The sequence below is a fragment of the Protopterus annectens genome, chromosome 10.part0, assembly GCF_019279795.1.
Source record: "Protopterus annectens isolate FY-2018-M chromosome 10.part0, PAN1.0, whole genome shotgun sequence".
In the NCBI taxonomy this organism is placed as follows: domain Eukaryota; kingdom Metazoa; phylum Chordata; order Ceratodontiformes; family Protopteridae; genus Protopterus; species Protopterus annectens.
The window spans coordinates 403,577,779-403,600,236 of NC_056744.1; the positions used below are offsets into that span (position 1 = coordinate 403,577,779).

General features: G+C 39.8%; 1 protein-coding gene across 1 annotated transcript in view; it reads left to right on the forward strand.

Moving 5' to 3' along the window:
- The window catches only part of HMCN1 (hemicentin 1), a 5,606,893-nt gene that overhangs the window by 5,148,003 nt on the left and 436,432 nt on the right, over positions 1–22,458 (forward strand). Inside the window, exon 89 of the mRNA XM_044085314.1 lies at positions 14,814–14,984. Coding sequence (XP_043941249.1) covers positions 14,814–14,984 — 171 coding nt within the window. The remainder of the gene's footprint in view (positions 1–14,813; positions 14,985–22,458) is intronic.

The following is a 22,458-nucleotide window of genomic DNA, read 5'->3' on the forward strand; positions in this document are numbered from 1 at the left end:
AGGGATTTAGAACCTAAGAAGGTCATTTTAAGTCCTACTCTACTTCAACCCCATCATAAAGACTCGATCCCCAAGAAAAGAGTCAATCTGACTTTTAAATTGAGTTAAACTCTTAAACCCTTTATATCCGTAGAAAAATGGTTTCAGAGTCTAGCCACTCTTAGCAGTGAAAAAGATTCTCATACCCACTCCATTATATCTGTCAGTCTCAGATTATTTATTATGCTCTGGTTATTACCAGTAAAAGTAGCATCCATAGTAGCACTCAATAGAGGGCTCTGTAGTCATGTATGGGCCCATATCATGCCCCCCCTTATTAACTTATAATTAGTTGAGTGGAGGCTATGTAACCTCTGTCTTCCACTATGACACTCCATCACAGAAGGCTAAATGTTTAGTGTAATAATTCTGTGTTGTCGCCTGCTTATTCCCATCCTTTGGACTAGGACTGCAAAAGCCTATTCCGTAGTCTAAAATGGGCCACCAATACTCTTATACAGTCGCTGATACTTTCTCTACTTTTCATATTACTGGGCTGTTTCCCCCACTTTGTTTCTTTTTTTCACTGTATCTCCTTCCTATCACAATATATTTCAGATATTTCAGGCTTTCTACCCATACTACAAGTCCCTTTTTGTGATTCCCCGATGCCAATAAACCCCTCTCCCCACTCTTGTTTTCCATATCCCAGTTATTTTGAGAACATCTGGACATGTTCTTCTAATTGTATTACATATAAATTCTGAATATATTCTGTGCGCGTTTTGTTCTTTTTTTCTATTCTTATGGAGCCAAGATCATGGCTGTTAATAGACATTAGAAAAGCCCATTTACCTGTCACCAAACTGAAACATACAAACACATACATACACAAAAAACTCACAAGATTTTTTGCTTGAATCAGTAACTTATTTGATGAAGTCCCATAAGTTTAAATGAAACTGCACTGTACTCCCATGCTCATTATATCTTCCTCCCTCCAGTAAACCTTTTGTATCCTTGTATGCTCAAACATTTTATATGACTAATATGTTTCCTTGCCTCTGTTCATTCATCAACACAGCTTTGCTTCTGTTCCCTGTAGGATGCATGATGTACTTCTTCACTGCTGCAAGATCTGTTTTTGAAATCGTTACACCCAGTTCTTCCTAAATTTTCAGTCATACCCAAGAATCACAAACTCAGATTTTGCTTTACGCAGGGACAGCTACAGGCATCCCTACTACCTAATTCTGTTTTCCTATAATTCTCATGCTGGCCAGTAGCTTCCAATAATGCCCTGAACTAGGTATACAGTCTGCCTGCTAGCAAGGTGCTAAAATATTACCTAACATACAAAGCCCCCCCCCCCCCACACACACACACACACACCTTCTAGTCTATCAGGAAGCTTCTAGTATAGGTACAGGTCCTCAACAAAAGCCCTAGGCTGTTAAGCTGTAGCATAGTATCTCACAAATCCCCAAAACATCATTTATCTGTAGTAATTCTGAAGCTTTGAACTCTGTTTCAGCTGCAGACTCATAGGTTCATAGGTAAGTACTAGGCTAGCTGCTGTTGCAGGCCATTTTAAGACTAGCCAGTTTCCCATTTTTTGCTCAAACCTATAGATTGGCCTTACTCATCCCATGGTTGATAATTATATATTACCAGTAATGAGAATAAATGGGATCATACCATAGATAGTATGAGGGGACATATGCATAGAATAAAGCATTTAGGAGTTGCAGCTGCCCTTTAGTAGTACAGGAGGCAGTCCTGGGGTAAATTTCCTGTTTCCTATCCATAGGTCTAAGTTGCATTTGAAAGTAGACAGAGATGAACTTTGTTTTATGTGGAAGGGTTGTCTTTTCTACAGCAGTGGTATCCTCTGCAAAATATAACTGTCCCTCCAAACCATTCTGTTTTTTTTTTTAAACAAGAAACATCTTTATTAAATTACCATGTGTGACATATGCCATGTTACATTTATATAAATGACAATAAACCATAGTGACACAATCTCAGTTGGAAACATTATGCATTCCAAACTGTGCCGACACAGCTGTAGCTGCAAACATTATACATCACTTTTGACGTATCCAGTCATTGTTAGTCAACCATTACATAGCTCACACAAATCCTGCCTTCTTTTAAACCTTGTTCCTCCTCTACGTGTATAGATCCCAGAGTTCCCATTTTTTCCTTTGCAATTTGCTCCTACCATTTAATAAAGATCCCAGTTCCAGTTGTTTTAACTCTTTTACTATCTTCACTACTTCTAGTAATGTTGGTTTAGATTTTGATTTCCATTTTCTAGTAATTGCTTTTTGGTAGCCATCATAAGGCTTACTATGTCTAGGCAATTCTGAGTTTGTATCATAGCTCAAAAAAATAATTTCCTCAGTCACTCCAACCTGCTCCCCCAGCATCAGTGACAGAACAGTCTGCAGGAAATCTTTAAAGTTTACTAACTCATTACACACCCAGAAAATATGTTCCCAGTTACCTCTTTCTGCCCCATCACACCTACAGTGTTTGCTGTCTACCTGAGGAAAAATTCTTTGAAGTCTGCTTGGGGTATAAAAACACCTATATAAGCACTTCCAGGCAAAGATCCAAAATCTTTTTAGATTTTGTTGCATATTTGAGGAAATACATATACCTCCCCATTGTTTCTTTGTGAATTACTTACCTAATCTCTCTTCCCACTCCTTCCTATAATTCTTATAGTTATCATGCAATATTTTATATGGTGTACTTATTATTCCTTTCTTAATGGCAAATTCTGTTCTAGATTCTACTAAAAACTCTAGCACTGCTGGTCTTTCATTTAGGACCCCCCTTATTTCTTTTTTTGCCTATACTTTGATATTAGTTCTTGATATGGAAGGCAATCTTTAGCCTGCAGTCCAAATAAGTTCTTGGCATCTTTCCATTCTATTACATTTCCTTCTGTAGTTACTTGCTCCCAGTACATTGGTTCCTTTGCTAGTTTTCTCCAATATATTCCCACCCCATCTTACCTGTTGTCTGTATCCCTAATTGCAGTCACCCCTATTGGCAGAATCTCCTTTGTCCATTCCCATGTTGGCTTACTTCTTATAAGACCCTCTGCTACTTTATAAATATAATATTCTGTATGATTATTGTTGTTCTCCTTAAAGGTCTGGATCCAAAATCCCAGTCTCTGTCTGTAACTTGAGCTTCCCCCATGTTTTATCATCATCTCTTTCCACTCTGAATTATAGTTTTCTGCATGTGCTATGTATAAGGGCCTTAACAGTGTTGCTCTAAAATACCCCTTCAGCTCGGATAATCACAATCTGATGTGTTCTGTTGGAAGAATAAGCCTAATTTAATTTTTGACAATTCCAAGCAAGGGTAAAAAGCGGGGTGGCAGGTGCACCCACTTATGCTTGCATAACATAGTAGGTTAGGGTGGGAATTGAACTACTGAATTCTGACAATTCGAATATTGGTCTTATATCGGCTTTTCTTGATTTATATTGTTATCTTTTGACTGGGGGTAGTGACCAACTAGAAAAACAATTTGTTGGGGTTATGGAAGATGACAAGCAAGGACGAAGATTTTTACAAGGAATGTGATATTAATGACAACATGTTCATAACAAGCTGAGACCCAAGCGAGTTCATAAAAACATTAGAAATAAGTTAAAAACACTAGAAGAGAAAAATTTAAACCCATAAAAGGATGTAAAAAATGACAAAGCCTTATAGAAAAACACACTAAAAAGAGTCAGACAAACACAAACATCAACATAAAAATCTCATCTGACTCTGATCATCACACTTATCTTGGAATTTTCAATTTAATGGGAAGATAAAAGAGATAAACTCATGATCCTCAATGAGTCAAAAAAAAACTCCATTCTCTCGAAGATAAAAAAAAGGAAAATAAAAAAACCAAAAAAAAATATAAAAAAAAAATGAGAACAAAAAATTGGAAAGAGAACAAAATCACTACAAATCATCGTCACAACAAGAGTTTTAGAGACAAATCTCATTCATTGCATATCACTACTAAACAATGTCCTAAACAATGTACTTAGAAATTTACATTGAAATAATGGCATACAAATATATATAACACAGATATATATATACAGCTTGAGTGTATTCAACTGTGAGTATAAGGGAGTGGTGCAATGTGTAATGTGAGTGTTTATTAATTGAAGAAAAAGTTAAAGAGATTTCAGTATGAACATTTTAAAACAATTTAAAAGTATTGAAAAAACAATACAAAAAGCAAAAGAACATACAAGCAAAAAACCACAACAAGAACAAGTTAAACCAGAACTTTTGAAAAAAAGGAATAAAGAAGGTCCCTGAGAGAGAGGCTTAGAGAAATAAGAGAATCCCTGGGAATTTTATTAGAAATACAAATTTAGGCCAGCAAATCAAAATATATAAAATTAAATTTCCAGCTCTCATCCTGCTCTCAAGAGTTTGAAAAACGCATTAAAACAGTCTATGAAGTTCTATGAACCTGTTGTCTATACTTCTGTTTTTATGTACCTACTACAATTACTGTATGTACTATACATTTATCAGTTTTTTAACCTAAGTTTTTCCATTATATTATGGGTTCATCTAAACCATCTTATTGTGAACACTATTTTCAATAAATCTTTTAATAAATACCTCTGCTTTTAAAATTTTAAATTTTTTATTTTTAAATTTTTATTTTTTAATTTTTTTACAATTTTATCAATTTTTACTTATAATGAGCTAATGAGACTGTCACTATTTTCATTGGTTTTAACTTAGATGCTTGAATTTTTTTTAAATGTATTGTATTATAATATATTATATAATGCTTAATTAGTTATTTCATTTTGTCTGATGAAGTTGAAGCTACAGGCTGGCAAAAAACGCATGTACTGGATAAGCGTTCACTAACTTTTGTGATCTAGTTTTGGGCGTTTTACTTTGATAAAAGAGTGCGGATTGTGTGCGCTGTCTCTGGATTCCTTTTGTTAAGAATAAGCCTATCCCACTTGGCTCTTGCTGTCATCCCCTCCCAGATAAGATCCTTCAGCTCTTTATTAATTGCTATCCCCAACTTCTCCTCTAGTTGATAAAAATATGCCTGACCTGTGTATAAGACTAAAGAGACTAAAAGCATTTTAGCTGCTTATATCTTACTATCAATATCCATATAACAGAGCTTCCATTTTGTCAGTTTTTGTATTATCTTTTGTTTAATCTCTTCCCACATATCCTTAGCTGCCATAACAGTATCATTTTTAATCCATACTTCTAAATACTTAATTTTATCATGCCCCCAAATATATGGATATTGCTGAACCAATTTGTATGTAGATACATAATTTGTTTTTGCTTCATTAATTTTGCATCCCAAAAAGGTTTGAAACTGTCTCAATATGTTCCACACAACTGTAATGTCACTTTCTGATTTTGTCAGGTATAAAATAATGTCATTTGCAAATATAGCCAGCTTTTCTTGCCTACCCTAACAATTATACCCTTGAATTTCTGAGTCCTTTATTTTCTTTGCCAATTGTTATTTAACAAAGGGGAGAGAGGACATTCCTGACTGGTTCTTCTGCTCAAGCAGAGATTATCAGAGAGGACCCCATCTGCTTTAATTTTTGCCTCCGATCCTTCATGTATCCTCCTAATCAACCATATAATTTTATCAGGGAATGCAAATGCTTCTGTTACTCTCCTCATAAAATCCCAGTTTACTCTGTCAAATGCTTTCTCTACATCAAGACCCATCAGCAACAGTGGTATTTTCTTATATTCTGTTTCCCCTCTGGATCATCACATCATCACTGTTCTGTTTATGTTGCCAAATGTTAGTCTCCCCTCCACAAAACCACATTGATCCATATGTATACATTTTGGCATCCCCTTTGCCATTCTTTTAGCCATTATAGGCATAAACACTTTATAATCATGATTTAGTATTGAAATTAGCCAATATGAAGCTGGATCTTTATTTTAATTTTATTTATTTAACATTTGTTTTCCGTTAAGGTCCAAATGGACTAGAAGCCCATTTTCAGTGGAGGCCTGGGGAGAAAATCTCCAGTTGTAATAAAAAAAGAAGATACCATACAATAAAACAGTTGACAGTAATAACATTTTACAAAGAAATATAGTAAAACCTGAAATACAGCATACATTGATTTAGCTGGCACATAACAATAATGTAAAAAAAATCTGTGTACGTCTAGGGTAAGTATAATGGTGCTCATTCAGATAAAACATCTTGGGTACTAAGTCTTCATACACAAAAATGTAGTTGCAAGACAGAGGTGAAGGATAGAGGACAGAGGGAAATTATATGATCAACGAGGTGCTATGCATGGGCAGAGCCACTTGTTGGCCAGGTGTTCTTTAAGGAGATGTTTGAAGTTGGATGGGTTTGTGGTATTGATGATTTGTTGAGGGATTAGAGTATAAATTGTCTGAAACTGTTGTTTGACTTAATGACTTTCAATAGGAGTTTGTTCGATGATCTCAGGATCTCTGATGGATCTTTACCCTCTTTAGGTAGTATAGCTATGACCACTTTCTTCCAGGATGTTGGTACTTCTCCTTCTCTTAAAATAGTGTTAAACAAAAACCTTCCTGATCATCATCAGTTTTTTACCTCCTAGCTTCCAAACTTCCACAGGAAAACCATCTAATCCTGGGAACTTTCCTGTAGATTGGTTATACATTGCTACTTTATCTCATCTCCTCCTATCCTAACAGTTAGTAATTGAGCCTCCTCTCCCTCTAGCCTTGACATATTTAATTTTTCCATAAACGTTTCCATTTGTACCTTTTCTTGATTTCCATATTTCCCTGCTTTATATAGACTTTCATAACATTTCCAAAATATTTCTAATCTTTCTGCAAGATCCCTAGTTATCTTCCTTGTAATAGGCTCCCTAAGTTTCCTCCTTCTGTTGTAGAGTTTATTTATGGCAGGTGACCACCAGATTGGCTTCCTTTTTTTGGTTGAGAGTGTCTTGGTTTTGTTGGGTATGACGAGATCCATGCATTTGTGTACGTGTTCGTACAATGCATTGGTGTATCATTTGGCTGTCATGCAATTATTCTCCATTTGCATGGGTGCCGTGAAGTTAGCAACCTTTGTTTTTAGACGCCCAAAGTTAGCTTTGGAGAAGTTTTTCATGATGGTTACCTTTGTGGGGGAGGGGGAGTGTGGATTTCCAAGGTGATTAGTTTGTGGTCAGATCTTTGGTGGGGGGGGGGGGTAGAAAAAACAAATCCCTATGGTAGACAATGTGCCTCCATCTTGTTCACTTCTGGAAAGCATTTGTTGGCAGCATCCATCAAAAAAGGAATTTGCTAAGGAAAACTTCACTGTCCATCCCTGTAATAGGGAGTCTAGGGTGCTGGATAGATTTGGGAGGCAAGTTTATGCTTCAGCAACCTTTGTGGTTAGGGCACTGAACTGTTTGGCACATTATGCTCTTCCAGAGTGGTTTGACGAAGGAGTTTCCAAATCCTTCTTAGAGTCCTTATCTGCTGAGGAAAAGAAGTTTGTTGACATGCAGATGGCCACCCTTCAATCCCTCTTGATTTTGTCTGTGTGCTTCATTTTCTACATGACAGAAAGCACTTTGAGAGCTGTAGGCATTGGCATAACTGTTAGAGAGTGTACTTGGATGCACCTGTGTGGCTTTGCAGAGCACTTTAGGACATCCTTTATCAATGCCCCCTTTGATGGCTCTACCTCCTTCAGGCCAAAGGTAAAAGAAATGCTTTCCAGAAGTGAGCAAGATGGATGCACATTGTCTACCATAGGGATTTGTTTTTTTCTAACCCCAAAGGACCTTCTCTAGAAACCAGAAGGAAAGGAAGAACTGTTTCATCATGTCACAAGGTTTTTCTCCTGACACTTTTGGTCATTTTTTTGGGGAAGATGCCAGTCTTCACATCAGTATCCTGGATACGAGGGCAGTTCCCTTAGGATTGCAAGCTTTCCAGGACTTCCTTCCTATGAATGTCATCTTCATCCAGACAAGCAATACGATGTGATGTGAATACTCGTATGTGAGTAGTCTGGTGCATCAACAAACAAGGAGGAACACGATCTTAACCTTAATGTTGATAGGCCATGAGTATTTTGGCAATGGTCTTTCTTCCACTTTCTGATAGGAACACACATACTGGGGAAGTCCAGTGTTCTAGCAGACAGGTTGAGCAGGTCTGTCTCCCTTCCTCGTGAATGGTCCCTCAGTATAATAGTGTTGGATCAGATTTTCAGCAGTTGAGGCCAACCATGCTGCAATCTCTTTGTCTCCCCCATCAACACCAAATACAGCAAGTACTTTGCCCTAATCCCTCAGGAAGGGAGTTTCTGAGGGATGCTGTGACCCCCACTTGACCCCCCCCCAGTTTCCTTTATGCCTATTCCCCCACTCCTCTTATCCCGAACTTTCTGCAGAAAGACCTGTGGAGGAAGGTCTGTGTGATCCTCATTGCTGCCTTTCATCTCGACAGGTGTGGTTTCCCTTCCTCTGGTGTTATCTGATTCACCCCCTTGGGTGCCGGAAACCACTCCAAATCTTCTCCCGCAAGCATCTGGGATAGCTCACCCAGACATTCAAGTCCTGAAATTGTCTGCATAATTTCTCCATTTCCGATGACAGACAATCCAAGCTTTCATCCCATGTCATTCGCAATTTGATCTCTGTATAGAATCCTTCTACCCAGAAAGGATTATAAGAGTAAATTGAAAACATTTTCAATCTAGGTGTCTATTAGAAATTTGTATCCCTTTTTGGCCCTTATCCCTGTGATCTTAGACTTCCTGACTTCTCTGTTCCACAACGGGGTTAGCTATTTTACTGTCAAGATTCAACTAGCAGCCATTTCCAGCTTTCATATTAAAAAGAATAAATCACCCATCACCTCCCTTAGATTGTTCAGGGTCTTCCTTAGGTATACCTTCCTTATTCAACTTCATATAGACCCATTTCAGTTTTGAACCATGATTATAAACTGTTTATGTCTAGCAAAGAGAATAGCTAGGGTGCTGCCAAAACTGATAAATATGAATCATTTTGTTTTTGTGGAGGGGAGGCAAATGTTTGACAACATTAACAGAAAACAATGCTGATCCAGAGGAAAGTAGAGTGTAAGAAGTCACCACTATTGAAGGTGGGTCTTGATGCAGATAAGCACGTAACAGAGTCATTTAGGATTTTATGAGTATGACAACAGTAACATTTGCATTCACTAATAGAATAAATTGGGTTAATTAGGGCAAGAATTAAGGTGGTGAAGCTCCACCCTTGCAATGTGCATGGCTATTAATGTACAAGCAGTGAAAATGTTTCTAGTCCATTTAGTATTATATACAGTTGCAGGTCAGGTGTATATTTGTCAACCAGAGAAGAAGCTATGAACCATAATTAATAAAGAGTTGAAGGAACTTATGGAGGTGAATATAAGTGAAGAAAGTTGTTTCTCCCCATATAACAAGGTGGTCTTAGGTTACTAGATTTGAAGGGATACTTTAGAGACAGACAGTTAAGGCTTATATATATAAAACACAGGCATAAGACAACAAATCAAACTGGAAAGAAATTATGTTGAAACAGAGGAGAAGTTCACAATAAAAAGGAGAGAGTATGATTTCGGATGCAGGCCATTAAGGAAAATAACAGCAGTCATACAGAATATTATATTTATCAACTACCAGAAAACATTTTAAGAACTTATCCGACATTCTGGAATGCAGAAAAAGGACTTTATCAATAGGGCATAGAAAATAGGCAAGAGGGGGGATGGAATGTTTGAAGAAACTTATCAAAAGAGCTAAGGACAACCACAAATAATTCTTGATCTATATCCACAACCTCAAAGGCAATATGCAATTGTCTGCAGAGCTCATTGTAAATGGAGCCGCCTATACTGAGCCAGAAGATATAGCAAACCTACTGGTCAACAAATTCAGCTCCAACGTTACCCCCCCACCTTCCCTCAGGAAATGCCATCAAATATAACTACCCCTGCTATCACTAGGGAACACACCCGTAATGCTCTCTCTAAGGCCAAGAACACTGCATCAATGGGCCCAGACAGTATCCCAAGATGCCTTCTAAATAGCATGAAATATGACCTATCAGGGCTTCTGGGATTGCTATTTAACTGTAGCCTCCAAACAGGCTTCATGCCTTATGAATGGAGAACAGCAACAGAACTACCTTTGCACAAAGGTGGCCTATCTACAAACCCTGGAAACTACAAATCCATAAGTCTCACTAGTCTTGTATGCAAAGCCATGGAAAGAATTATCATGGAAATGATCAGTAATAATGTAGTAAACCTCCATACACTGAACCCAACCCAATTTGGTTTTATCAAGGGCAGGTCTTGCCTACTCAATCTGTTGGAAATTTTTGAGAAGGTCACCAAAGCAATGGATGAGGGCAAAATGGTTCACAGTGCCTACCTTGACCTGGCCAAGGCATTTGACACAATACCCCACTCATCATTGCTGATAAACTCAAGAGGTTAGGTGCAAACTCATACGTTACCCAGTGGATAGCCAAGTGGCTCACAGACAGGACCCAGGAAGTTAGAATTGTGGAGTCCACCTCTACAAAGAAGCCAGTCACAAGTAGAATCCCCTCAGTGATCGGTCCTTGGACCCCTCCTTTTTGACATTTACTTCTCTGAAGTCAAGGTCAATGTCCATGGTCTCTGGCTGACTAAATTTGCAGATGATTGCAAATTAGGAGCTGTCATTGAATCCCACACTGACATAAATGTTCTCCAGGAAGGGGTGACACAGACAAATAACCGGTATCAGAGCCATGGACTGAAACTAAATACCAAGAAATCCTTAATAATATCCTTAGGGAAGTCATACACCCCTGGTAACTATCATATTAACAACACACCCCTTAGAGTTGAGACAGTAGTTGGGGACGTAGGGACACATATAGAGAGTAATCTAGCCTTTGACCATCACGTGTCTACAGTAAGGAAATCATTATGTGCTGCACAACTTATAAACAAAGGTATGACATCTAGGTCCAAGGAAGTCATTGTTCCAATGCATTTGGCATTCATCAGACCTAACCAAGCATATCCAACAATTGGAACCTCCACTGAGGTTCCTCACTAAAAGAATACAAGGCGTAAGTAAAATGTCCTGTGTAGACATTCTGTCTCCTACAGGCTTTTGAGGGGAAATCTATGCCTGGCATACAGGGCATTGTCAGACCCCACTCTGATGGGCCTCCTGCATGTCCACAAAACAAACAGAACTAGAATTACCCATTCTAAAGACTTAAACCTTGTCTGTGATATAAACAGGACCTGCTGGAGAGACAGGTATGTATCCCAGAGCCTACCCCATCTCTAGAGCAGGCTCCCCATCCATGTGAAGCAGAGTTCCTCCCTAACCAAATTCAAATGTAAATTTGACAGTTGTTTGGTGAACAAGAAATTCATCCCTGGCTTGGCACCTGTGCCTCTAATGGACACAGGCAACCTTTAAATGGTTTATCTCCCAGGTCCCAGCTTGTAAATGTTTAATCTCCCAAGCCCCTACTTACACTTATCAAGGGTACCAGAACTTGTGAGAGATTTGGGATGCATGGCTATACTTAAAAAGGCCCCTAGGCTCATTAGCGTAATAAACACCTATGAAGCTATGAAGGTATTGGGAGCAAATATATTTTATTTTTTTATTTTATTTATGTATTTAACATTTGTTTACTGGGATAGTCCGTCTAGCCGGGTAGCCCATTTTCAGTGGAAGCTTGGAGAGAAAAGCTCCAGAAAAGTAAAAATTTAAACTACAATACAATACAAGCACCACAAATGCAAAAGAATACAGTACAATACCAGACAATATACACACAATAGTAGAAATCAGTACAAAACCATAAAAAGAAACAAAATAGTAGATTTTAGTGTAAAACAATACAAGTACAATATGTTCAGTTACAGAAATAGTGTATATTTAAAGTTGTGTACAGATATGTTTGTTAGGATACTTTTAATCGAACAGCTAACATTTTCTAGGAGTAGCAGAATTGATGCACTCACTTATGAATAGTGTGTCATGTTTTGCATGAATAACTTGCAGCTTTGTTCCTACCAAATGGCGCACTGCTATGGTCATCCCACTCCACAAAGGGGAAGCGACTACAGACCCTGGGAACAACCGCCCCATTAGCCTGATGTGTCTGATATGTAAGGCTATGGAGTGCATCATTATGGACCTTATAAATAAGAACATAGGGAATCTCCAAACTCTGGTCCCAACACAGTATGGGTTTGTGTAAGGTAGATCATGCCTGCTCAACCTGATAGACTTCTTCGAGTCTGTCACTAGAGCTGTGGATGAGGGCAAGGTAGTTCACACAGCCTACCTAGATCTTGCCAAGGCCTTCAACACCATCCTTCACTCAGGAATCATAGATAGACTCACTAAACTAGGCACAAACCCCTATGTAATAAGATGAGTTGCCAACAGGCTCAGTGATAGAACCCACATTGTGAAAGTAGCGGACTCCAAATGTGACTACCAACCAGTTACAAGTGGTGTCCCACAGGGATCAGTCCTAGGTCCTCTACTGTTTCGCATCTACTTCTCTGAAGATGATTGCAAACTGGGAGCCATTATTGATCTCCAACTGATGTAGACATGCTACAAAAAGGCCTCACTGACACCAGTGACTGTTGCCAGAACCGTGGCCTTAAGCTCAGTGCTAAAAAGTGCATTGTCATTCCCTTTGGGAAAAATTTGGTGCCCACTAAACACCGAAGGTGTGATAAGAGACCTGGGGACACAGGTTGACAGCAACCTCTCCTTTGATAATCACATTGCCACTGTAGTCAGACAGTCCTTCTGTGTGGCACATCTCATTACAAAAGGTTTCTCATCCAGGAAGAAAGAGGTCATAATCTCTCTCTACTCATCCCTCATTAGACCTATTATAGAATACAATGCCCCTTTTGGTATGTACCTCACTAGACAGGCTGGTGACAGCCCTTTCTACTTTCTGTTGTCTGAGTCATGCTAAAAGTTTTCATGCTCTAGAGTTATTATTACAAAACAGTTGCTTAACAGTAATCTTTCTAAACTAATCTGTATTATCAAGGTAGCCCCTTATTTTCTGTTTAGCATTCAGTTAAGCAACTGTTTTTTTAATAATAACTCTAGAGAATGAAAACCTTTAGCACCTCACCTAAGTGTCATGTTTAATCATAGCCTCACCTCAGGCTTCATGCCCACTGAGTGGAGCACAGCTATAGTTATCCCACTCCACAAGGGGGGATCCACCTTGGATCCCAGGAACTACCGCCCCATCAGTCTTATGAGCCAATGCTGATCCTGAGGAAAGTAGAGTGTAAGCATACCTTTATTTAGTGTAATGTATTTCTTTCCCCATTTGCAGTTCACTATACCTTTTATCTGTCTTTGCATAGCATCATGTGACTGGCTTTTTTAGTTCATTTAATACACCTATTTAAGCTGCTTGTTATTTTATAGTAGTGTCTGATGAAGCAACAGCAGTTGTGAAAGCGTTTACCTTTTTTTCTTTTTTCTTTTTTGTTTTTGGTTTGAATAAACGTCGTTTTTTGTGTGTTAACTTGGTGCAGTTTTTCTGTTTTTGCTTTATATATTTTCTGCACCTTGTTTTTACCTCTAGCCATTTTTAAACTTCAGTTGTTACATGTGTCTGGATAGATACATGGCAAAGGGGGCATTATATTCAATGGCTGGACTAATGAGTGCTGAGTAAAGGGAGACCATGTCATCCCTAGATCTAGAAATAATCCCTTTGTTTATAAGCTATGCTGTATAGAAGGACATTTTTACAACAATAAACACATGTTGCTCAAAAGTTAGGTTGCTGTCCATGTAAGTTTCCAATCCCAAACAACTGGGTCAACTCTTAGGGCTGAATTCCAAAAGTGGTAGTTCCTTGGGTGGAAGACTTCCTGAAGGATACAATAATCCATTTTTTGGTATTTAGTTTCAGACCATGATTTTGACACCAGTTATTTGTTTGAGACAAACCTTTCTGCAAGATGGCTAAGTCACTTGGCGTTTCAGTGACTGCTCTTAGATTGCAGTCATCTGCAGACTTAGTCAGCCAGAGCCCTTTGGTATTGGCTTTTCTTTCAGAAAAGTAGATGACAAACAGGAGAGGTCCCAGCACATAACTCTGGGGGAATCCGCTGGTGACTGGTCTCTGTGTGGAGGTAACTTCCCCTATTTTAGTTATTTGTGTCCTATCTGTGAGCCATTTGGCAGCCCAGCAAGTGACACAGATTATTTAGCTTTTCTACTATGGCTGAGTGGGGAATTGTATCAAAAGCTTTGGCCAAGTATGTGGTGTTTACCATTTTGCCTTCATCTGCCAGGTTGAGTAAGCATGACCTGCACTTGATAAATCCAAGCTGAGACAGGTCCAGTATTTGGAGGTTCCCCATCTCCTGATTAATTCCATGGTAATTCTTTCCATGGCTTTGAATATGAGGTCAGACTTATGGGTCTGTAATTGCCTTGGTCTGACTCAAGCACTCTCATATGTAATAACCTTGGTACATACCTAATAATTGCAGTAACTATATACCAGAATTTCACATTTGCTTTTTTCCTTGAAGAGAAAAATGTAATTTCAGGGATGTAGCATAAGGTACCATTTGTACTAATTTTGCATAGAATAGGGCAACTGGTAATACACAGTTGTTACCTGATTAAATTTTTGTATTTGTTGTTTATAATGTGCAAAAATGTATCTGTAATCTCTGTCTAATGTACTTAGTAGTAACTAGCCTTGTTTTGTTTTTAGTGGATGGACTCTGGTCTGAATGGGGTCCTTGGGATGATTGCTCTCGTACATGTGGAAAAGGCAACAGAACAAGGATTCGATCTTGCAGTAATCCACCAGCACAATATGGTGGCAGACCCTGTGAAGGAAGAGCTGTGGAGGCCATTATGTGCAATAGTAGACCTTGTCCAGGTAAAGAAATAAATATAAGAAGATATTTTACTGAGGTTACTATCTTCATGAAAAAGAATAACTCCAGGGCCTCTCTAACCCCCTCCCCCCCGGTATTTCATCTACAGTCAAAATTAACATTTCTACCTTGCCTGCCATACTTTTTCCATCTCCCTACTCCTTTCCATTTTAACACCACCTTCTCAGTCCCTTAACATTTTTCCGAGATGATGTCATATTAGCCAAATTCACTCTTTCCTGCACACACAGTTGCCTTTTGCCTTCTGCTTCCCTTTATAACATGGATGTACTTTTTACCGTAATGCCTCCCGAACTTTTATTTTATGTTGTATGTATGGTAATTATTACAAATATTTTCATTCGTGTACTGCTAGCAAATTATAAAAGTATGTGCAATAATATGTAACATAAAAGTAGTATGCAGTAAATATACAATATATAAGCAATGTCATAAGTGAATGTGAGTAAGCCAAAACTTACACCCTAAAACATGACATATTGCTATTGTACTATGTGAATTTTAAGTTTTGTTTTGTATTTGCAATATTTAATTTGTTTCAGTACATACATTAGTTTATAGGTTTATAATGTTTCCTAAAATATGTCTTGATTTGTTTAACAGCTGTTCCTACAAGGAGCAATATTTTGTATACTTTGCATGTTGATACTGCTTGGTTTGTGATTATTTGTGAACACAACAGTTTGAATCTGTACATATCCTATATGCCTGAATTAATGCTTTGTTTTTAGTATAACAGGATGTGCCAAACAGTTTCTGAGAAAGGTTGCTCTGTTAAGTTACATAGCCATATTCCATTAAAAGAAAAATGGCAGTTCCTTGCATACAGCTTCTAATAATGAAAACAAGCACATGGCACAACTTTAAAATTAGTAAGAGAGGGGAGGGGAATGGCTAAGAAGCAACACGAGGAAGTTTTTTCATTGAAAATGTTGTGGTGGCATAGATTTCCTATTCTGACACTATTAATGAGATTTTTTGGGCAAATGTATGTTTGCAGTTGACAGCAATGTGAGGTAATTCTGTATTTCTTTATAACTTAGGAAGAAGTAGGTTTGTGGTCTGGATGCACCATTTATCCAGCAGGTGTGGAACAGGAAGGCTAAGCTTCTCTTGTCTGCATATGAAACCTTCAGATACAATTTGAGCAGAGAGAATTTAATTCAAAGACTGTTCATTGTCAAGTTATATTCAGTTGACATATCTGAAGAAGGCAAACCTAATTAATTTGTTGTCTGTTCTGTCCGTTCCTCAATGGATTGGTTATCAGATTCAGCTAAGATCCAACTTCAGTCATTCTTGGACTTTGGATCCAAAGCTCAGGTTTCTCCCCTTACCCATAAAACCCTGTAACTAGAGAGTTACTTCGGATCTCGTTTGACACTCTTTTGCTACAGAAGTGATCTCCTTTGCTTACACTGGGTTAAGCTAAGTCAAAGATAATTTTGTAATACTTTTCATATTTATGAGGTTTATCCTCTGCTACTTTTATCACAGTCCTTTTCTTGTACTTTTACCTCCCCTTTACTCTTAAAAAAAAAACATTGAACTTTAGGCTTACTGCTCTGATTATCATCTTTTCGATGCTGTTTTCCTTGTTGTTTAGCCTTTCTTGTGGTAGTATTTTTCATAATTCTTTTCAATAGTATTTTTCATAGTGATAGAATATTTTTGATAGTCTCTGTCTAGTGGTTACTGTTGTTGTTACTGTTTGTTTTTTAATAATTATGTGAGGTTTTTCTCTCATCATGTCAGATAAACTTTCTGGGTTTAAGAAATACATGGCCTGCAGCCATAAGATTCCCAACTCTGATGCCCACGCCAACTGCCTTTACTGTTTAGGGACTGCTCATCTTGATGAACAATGCCCTATTCGCACTGCTTTTGGCTCCAGGGTGTTAGTTGAAAGGAAGAACAAATTAGTCATCAGGGGGCTCCACCCTGCCTTTGCAGGAGAATTACCCCCTCCTCACTCTACTGATTCCTTGGCTGTCTCCCCTTCTCACAGGAAATCTTCTGACAAGTCCATGGGTGTGAAGAGTCATGACAAGCCGAAAGAAAAAAAGAGAAGGAAAAGGAAAAGTCAAAGGAATCCAGAAAAGTGGTCATGACTCGTTCACCTTCCTGTGGTCCAACCCCAAAGGTTCCTAAGTTTTCAGATTCATTTCCAGTGTTGAATCCTGTCTTTATTGACTCCAACACTCCACCTCTGCAAGAACAACTTTTTTCTCTGGTGCCAGTTTCACCCAAGCTTCAATCCCCTTTCCTCCAAGAAAGGCCTCTCCATCTCTTATCCAGACTCTCCTCCACTGATTCATCTGTTTGGTTGGTGCAGTCTTCCTGAAGCCTTTCTGAGATGGACATGGATAGAATGATGAGGAAGCTCCTCAGGTCCCAAATCCAGACCACTTTCAGCAAAATGGATATAAGCCCATTCCCTCATAAAATTATCACTCCTTCTCTAATCCAACCCTCAGACTCAGAGTTTCTGGATCTGGGTGTTTCTTGGGGATTGTGTGGTGGATCTGAAGATCTGGCCTTCTTCAATTCCAAAAATATCTGATCTGTTTGGAACCTAGTGGCTCGGACCCTGCTGGATTTTGAAGCCAAGGTGCCTGTATTGCACAAGGAGGGCCTGTCTTGACTCTGACGTTTTCAGAGCCTTCCCTGCCCCTCAAAGACTTGGAGCTTGATAGTCTGACCCTGGAATTGGCTTTAGAGCCAAGTCGAATGGGGCTGTGGAACCAAATCATGGTAACTGCTGCAGCTTCTGCTGGAGTAGTCTGAAGTCCTGTCCCAACCTCTACTTTCAAAGCTTACAAGACAGTGCTCTCTCTTTCTAGGGAATAGACCTCCCTTTCTTACTTGGATCTGTCCCTCCCCAAAGGAGTTCCCTGGGTCCTTATCTGACACTTTCTATCCCATCTGAGAAGCCAGACCTTTATAGCCTTGAAACTGCCCACATTGAATACTCCCATTCAGCTTCTAAATCTCCCCAAAACACCCTGTTGGGGAGGTTTGGCGGAAGTGTTCATGTAAAAGTAGGCATGTTGACTCCCCCCAGGTGTCTATGACTGAGGATACTGACTTCAACTGGGGGGAGAGGTCCCCCAGATTCCCCTTGGGGTCATCTTGTTTGGAGAAATCCTGGAATTACTTATGTAAAAAGTGTATGATCTTCCAAAGCCCCCTCCCAGGAGGAGTCAGTATTTCTCAAGGCTTCTTGGGCTGGCCTGTCTGCTTCTTAAAAGAGTCTCACTATTGATTCCATGTTCATAGGTTCATAGGTGTGTATTAGGCTAATGGCCCTGGAGCCTTTACAAGCTTAGCCCATAGGATTACCCTGGCATTGTGCCACCTGACCTTAGTTCCCAATGCCTCTGTTGAGTAGAGCCACTGGAGTGATCCTCGGGATGAATTTTCTGTTTCCCATCCACTCATCAAAATTTCTGTTGAAGAGGGCCAGTGAGGTACTTTGGTTGACATGTATGGGAAGTCTATTCCAGAGCATGGGCAGCCTCTTAGTTATGAACCTTTCCCTCCAGCATGTTATGTTGATTGTGTTAATGAGGTTGAGGTCTCTGGAGCATGTGGTGTGGAGAGATTGGGATTTCTTTAGATGTAGCATTTCTAACAGAGCTGGGTCAGACATGGCTTTGTAAGTCAAGCAGAGATCGCCTCTCAGTAGGTGATATGAGACAGAGAATAGCTGGAGATTTTTGAGTCTGTCCATATAGGACGTGTTTAAGGCCTAGGATCCTCTTTGTGAGGTACTTTTGCGGCCTCTCCAGTTGTTGCAGGTGTCTAGTGAGGTACATGCCAAATGGGGCATTGTACTCGATGATTGGCATAATGAGGGAAGAGTAGAGGGAGACAATGACCTCTTTCTTCCTGGATGCAAAACCCTTAGTAATGAGATGTGCCACATAGAAGGACTTTCTGACCACAGTGGCAATGTGGTGGTCAGCAGAGAGGTTGCTGTCAACCTGTGTTCCCAGATCTCTCATAACGCCTTCTGTGTTCAGTGGAATACCATCGATGTGGTAATTCATGGGAACCAGGTTTTTCCCAAAGAGGATGACAACACATTTTTTGGCATTGAGCTTAAGGCCATGGTTCTGACACCAGTCGTTGGTCTCAGCGAGACCTTTCTGTAGTATGTCAACATCACTTGGGGAGTTAATAATAGCTCCCAACTTGCAATCGTCTGTGAACTTTGTCAGCCAGAGTCCCTTTGTGTTGATCTGGACTTCAGAGAAGTAGATTCCAAACATGAGAGGACCCAGGACCGAACCCTATGGGAATCCACTCGTGACTGGTTGGCAGTCTGACTTGGAGTCAGCTACTTTCACACTGTGGGCTCTGTCTGTGAGCTAGTTTCTAACCCTCCTAGTGATATAATGGTTGATGCCTGGTGTAGTGAGTTTTTATATGATTCCTGAGTGGGGAATGGTATCAAAGGCCTTGGCCAGATCAAGGTAGGCTGTATGAACCACAGCTCTGGTGACTGACTCGAGAAGTCGACAAGTTGAGCAGGCATGATCTGATTACCTTCACCAAACTATCCAGAGTTTGGAGATTCCCTATATCCTTGTTTATTAGGTCCATGATGATGTGTTCCATGGCTTTGCATATCAGACTCGTCAGGCTAATGGGATGATAGTTCCCAGGGTCTGTAGTCGCTCCTTCTTTGTGGAGAGGGATGACTGTAGCAGTGCGCCATTCGGTAGAGACAAAGCCTGAGGTGAAGCTGTGATTGAATAGGAGACACAGGTGAGGTGCCATTTCACTCTGTAGTTCATGTAGAACACAGCCAGGGATATTGTCAGGTCCCACAGAAGCTGCATTCTTGGCCTTGGACAGTGCTGTTTTAACCTGTGCAGCAGTAATACTGGGTGCCTGGCAATCTACTGGTATTGTGATTTGTCCTTTGGGGGTGGGAGAGGGGAAAAGTTGGCACTGAATCTGTCGCCCAGTATATTGGCAATATCTGTATAGGAGGTACCATTGTGCAGTAGCTGAGAGCAAATCTGGGTATTGCCATGGAGATTCTTTACATAACTATAGAAAGCCTTGTGGTTGTCTTTACTATCTTCTACAATTCTGTTTTCAAAGCTAGCTTTAGAGGATTTGACGAGGGATCTCAACTTTTTATTGAGGCTGATAAGGGAGTTTTTCCAGTCTTGGGACTTCACCTTATTCTGCATCAGTTTCCTCCTTCTGTTGTAGAGTTTATTTATGGCAGGTGACCACCAGATTGGCTTCCTTTTTTTGGTTGAGAGTGTCTTGGTTTTGTTGGGTATGATGAGATCCATGCATTTGTGTACGTGTTCGTACAATGCATTGGTGTATCATTTGGCTGTCATGCAATTATTCTCCATTTGCATGGGTGCCGTGAAGTTAGCAACCTCTGTTTTTAGACGCCCAAAGTTAGCTTTGGAGAAGTTTTTCATGATTGTTACCTTTGTGGGGGAGGGGGATGTGGATTTCCAAGGTGATTAGTTTGTGGTCAGATCTTTGGGGGGGGGGTAGAAAAACAAATCCCTATGGTAGACAATGTGCCTACATCTTGTTCACTTTTGGAAAGCATTTGTTGGCAGCATCCATCAAAAAAGGAATTTGCTAAGGAAAACTTCAAAAATCCCTGTAATAGGGAGTCTAGGGTGCTGGATAGATTTGGGAGGCAAGTTTATGCTTCAGCAACCTTTGTGGTTAGGGCACTGAACTGTTTGGCACATTATGCTCTTCCAGAGTGGTTTGACGAAGGAGTTTCCAAATCCTTCTTAGAGTCCTTATCTGCTGAGGAAAAGAAGTTTGTTGACATGCAGATGGCCACCCTTCAATCCCTCTTGATTTTGTCTGTGTGCTTCATTTTCTACATGACAGAAAGCACTTTGAGAGCTGTAGGCATTGGCATAACTGTTAGAGAGTGTACTTGGATGCACCTGTGTGGCTTTGCAGAGCACTTTAGGACATCCTTTATCAATGCCCCCTTTGATGGCTCTACCTCCTTCAGGCCAAAGGTAAAAGAAATGCTTTCCAGAAGTGAGCAAGATGAATGCACATTGTCTACCATAAGGATTTGTTTTTTTTCTAACCCCAAAGGACCTTCTCTAGAAACCAGAAGGAAAGGAAGAACTATTTCATCATGTCACAAGGTTTTTCTCCTGACACTTTTGGTCATTTTTTTGGGGAAGATGCCAGTCTTCACATCAATATCCTGGATACGAGGGCAGTTCCCTTAGGATTGCAAGCTTTCCAGGACTTCCTTCCTATGAATGTCATCTTCAGATGAAACAAATACGATGTGATGTGAATACTCGTATGTGAGTAGTCTGGTGCATCAACAAACAAGGAGGAACACGATCTTAACCTTAATGTTGATGGGCCATGAGGGTTTGGCAATGGTCTTTCTTCCACTTTCTGATAGGAACACACATACTGGGGAAGTCCAGTGTTCTAACAGACAGGTTGAGCAGGTCTGTCTCCCTTCCTCGTGAATGGTCCCTCAGTATAATAGTGTTGGATCAGATTTTCAGCAGTTGAGGCCAACCATGCTGCAATCTCTTTGTCTCCCCCATCAACATCAAATACAGCAAGTACTTTGCCCTAATCCCTCAGGAAGGGAGTTTCTGAGGGATGCTGTGACCCCCACTTGACCCCCCCCCCAGTTTCCTTTATGCCTATTCCCCCACTCCTCTCATCCCGAACTTTCTGCAGAAAGACCTGTGGAGGAAGGTCTGTGTGATCCTCATTGCTGCCTTTCATCTCGACAGGTGTGGTTTCCCTTCCTCTGGTGTTATCTGATTCACCCCCTTGGGTGCCAGAAACCACTCCAAATCTTCTCTCGCAAGCATCTGGGATAGCTCACCCAGACATTCAAGTCCTCAAATTGTCTGCATAATTTCTCCATTTCCGATGACAGACAATCCAAGCTTTCTTCCCATGTCATTCGCAATTTGATCTCTGTACAGAAACCTTCTACCCAGAAAGGATTATAAGACTAAATTGAAAACATTTTCAATCTAAGTGTCTATTAGACATTTGGATACCTTTTTGGCCCTTATCCCTGTGATCTTAGACTTCCTGACTTCTCTGTTCCACAATGGGGTTAGCTATTTTACTGTCAAGATTCAACTAGCAGCCATTTCCAGCTTTCATATTAAAAAGAATAAATCACCCATCACCTCCCTTAGATTGTTCAGGGTCTTCCTTAGGTGTACCTTCCTTATTCAACTTCATATAGACCCATTTCAGTTTTGAACCATGATTATAAACTGTTTATGTCTAGCAAAGAGAATAGCTAGGGTGCTGCCAAAACTGATAAATATGAATCATTTTGTTTTTGTGGAGGAGGCAAATGTTTGACAACATTAACAGAAAACAATGCTGATCCAGAGGAAAGTAGAGTGTAAGAAGTCACCACTATTGAAGGTGGGTCTTGATGCAGATAAG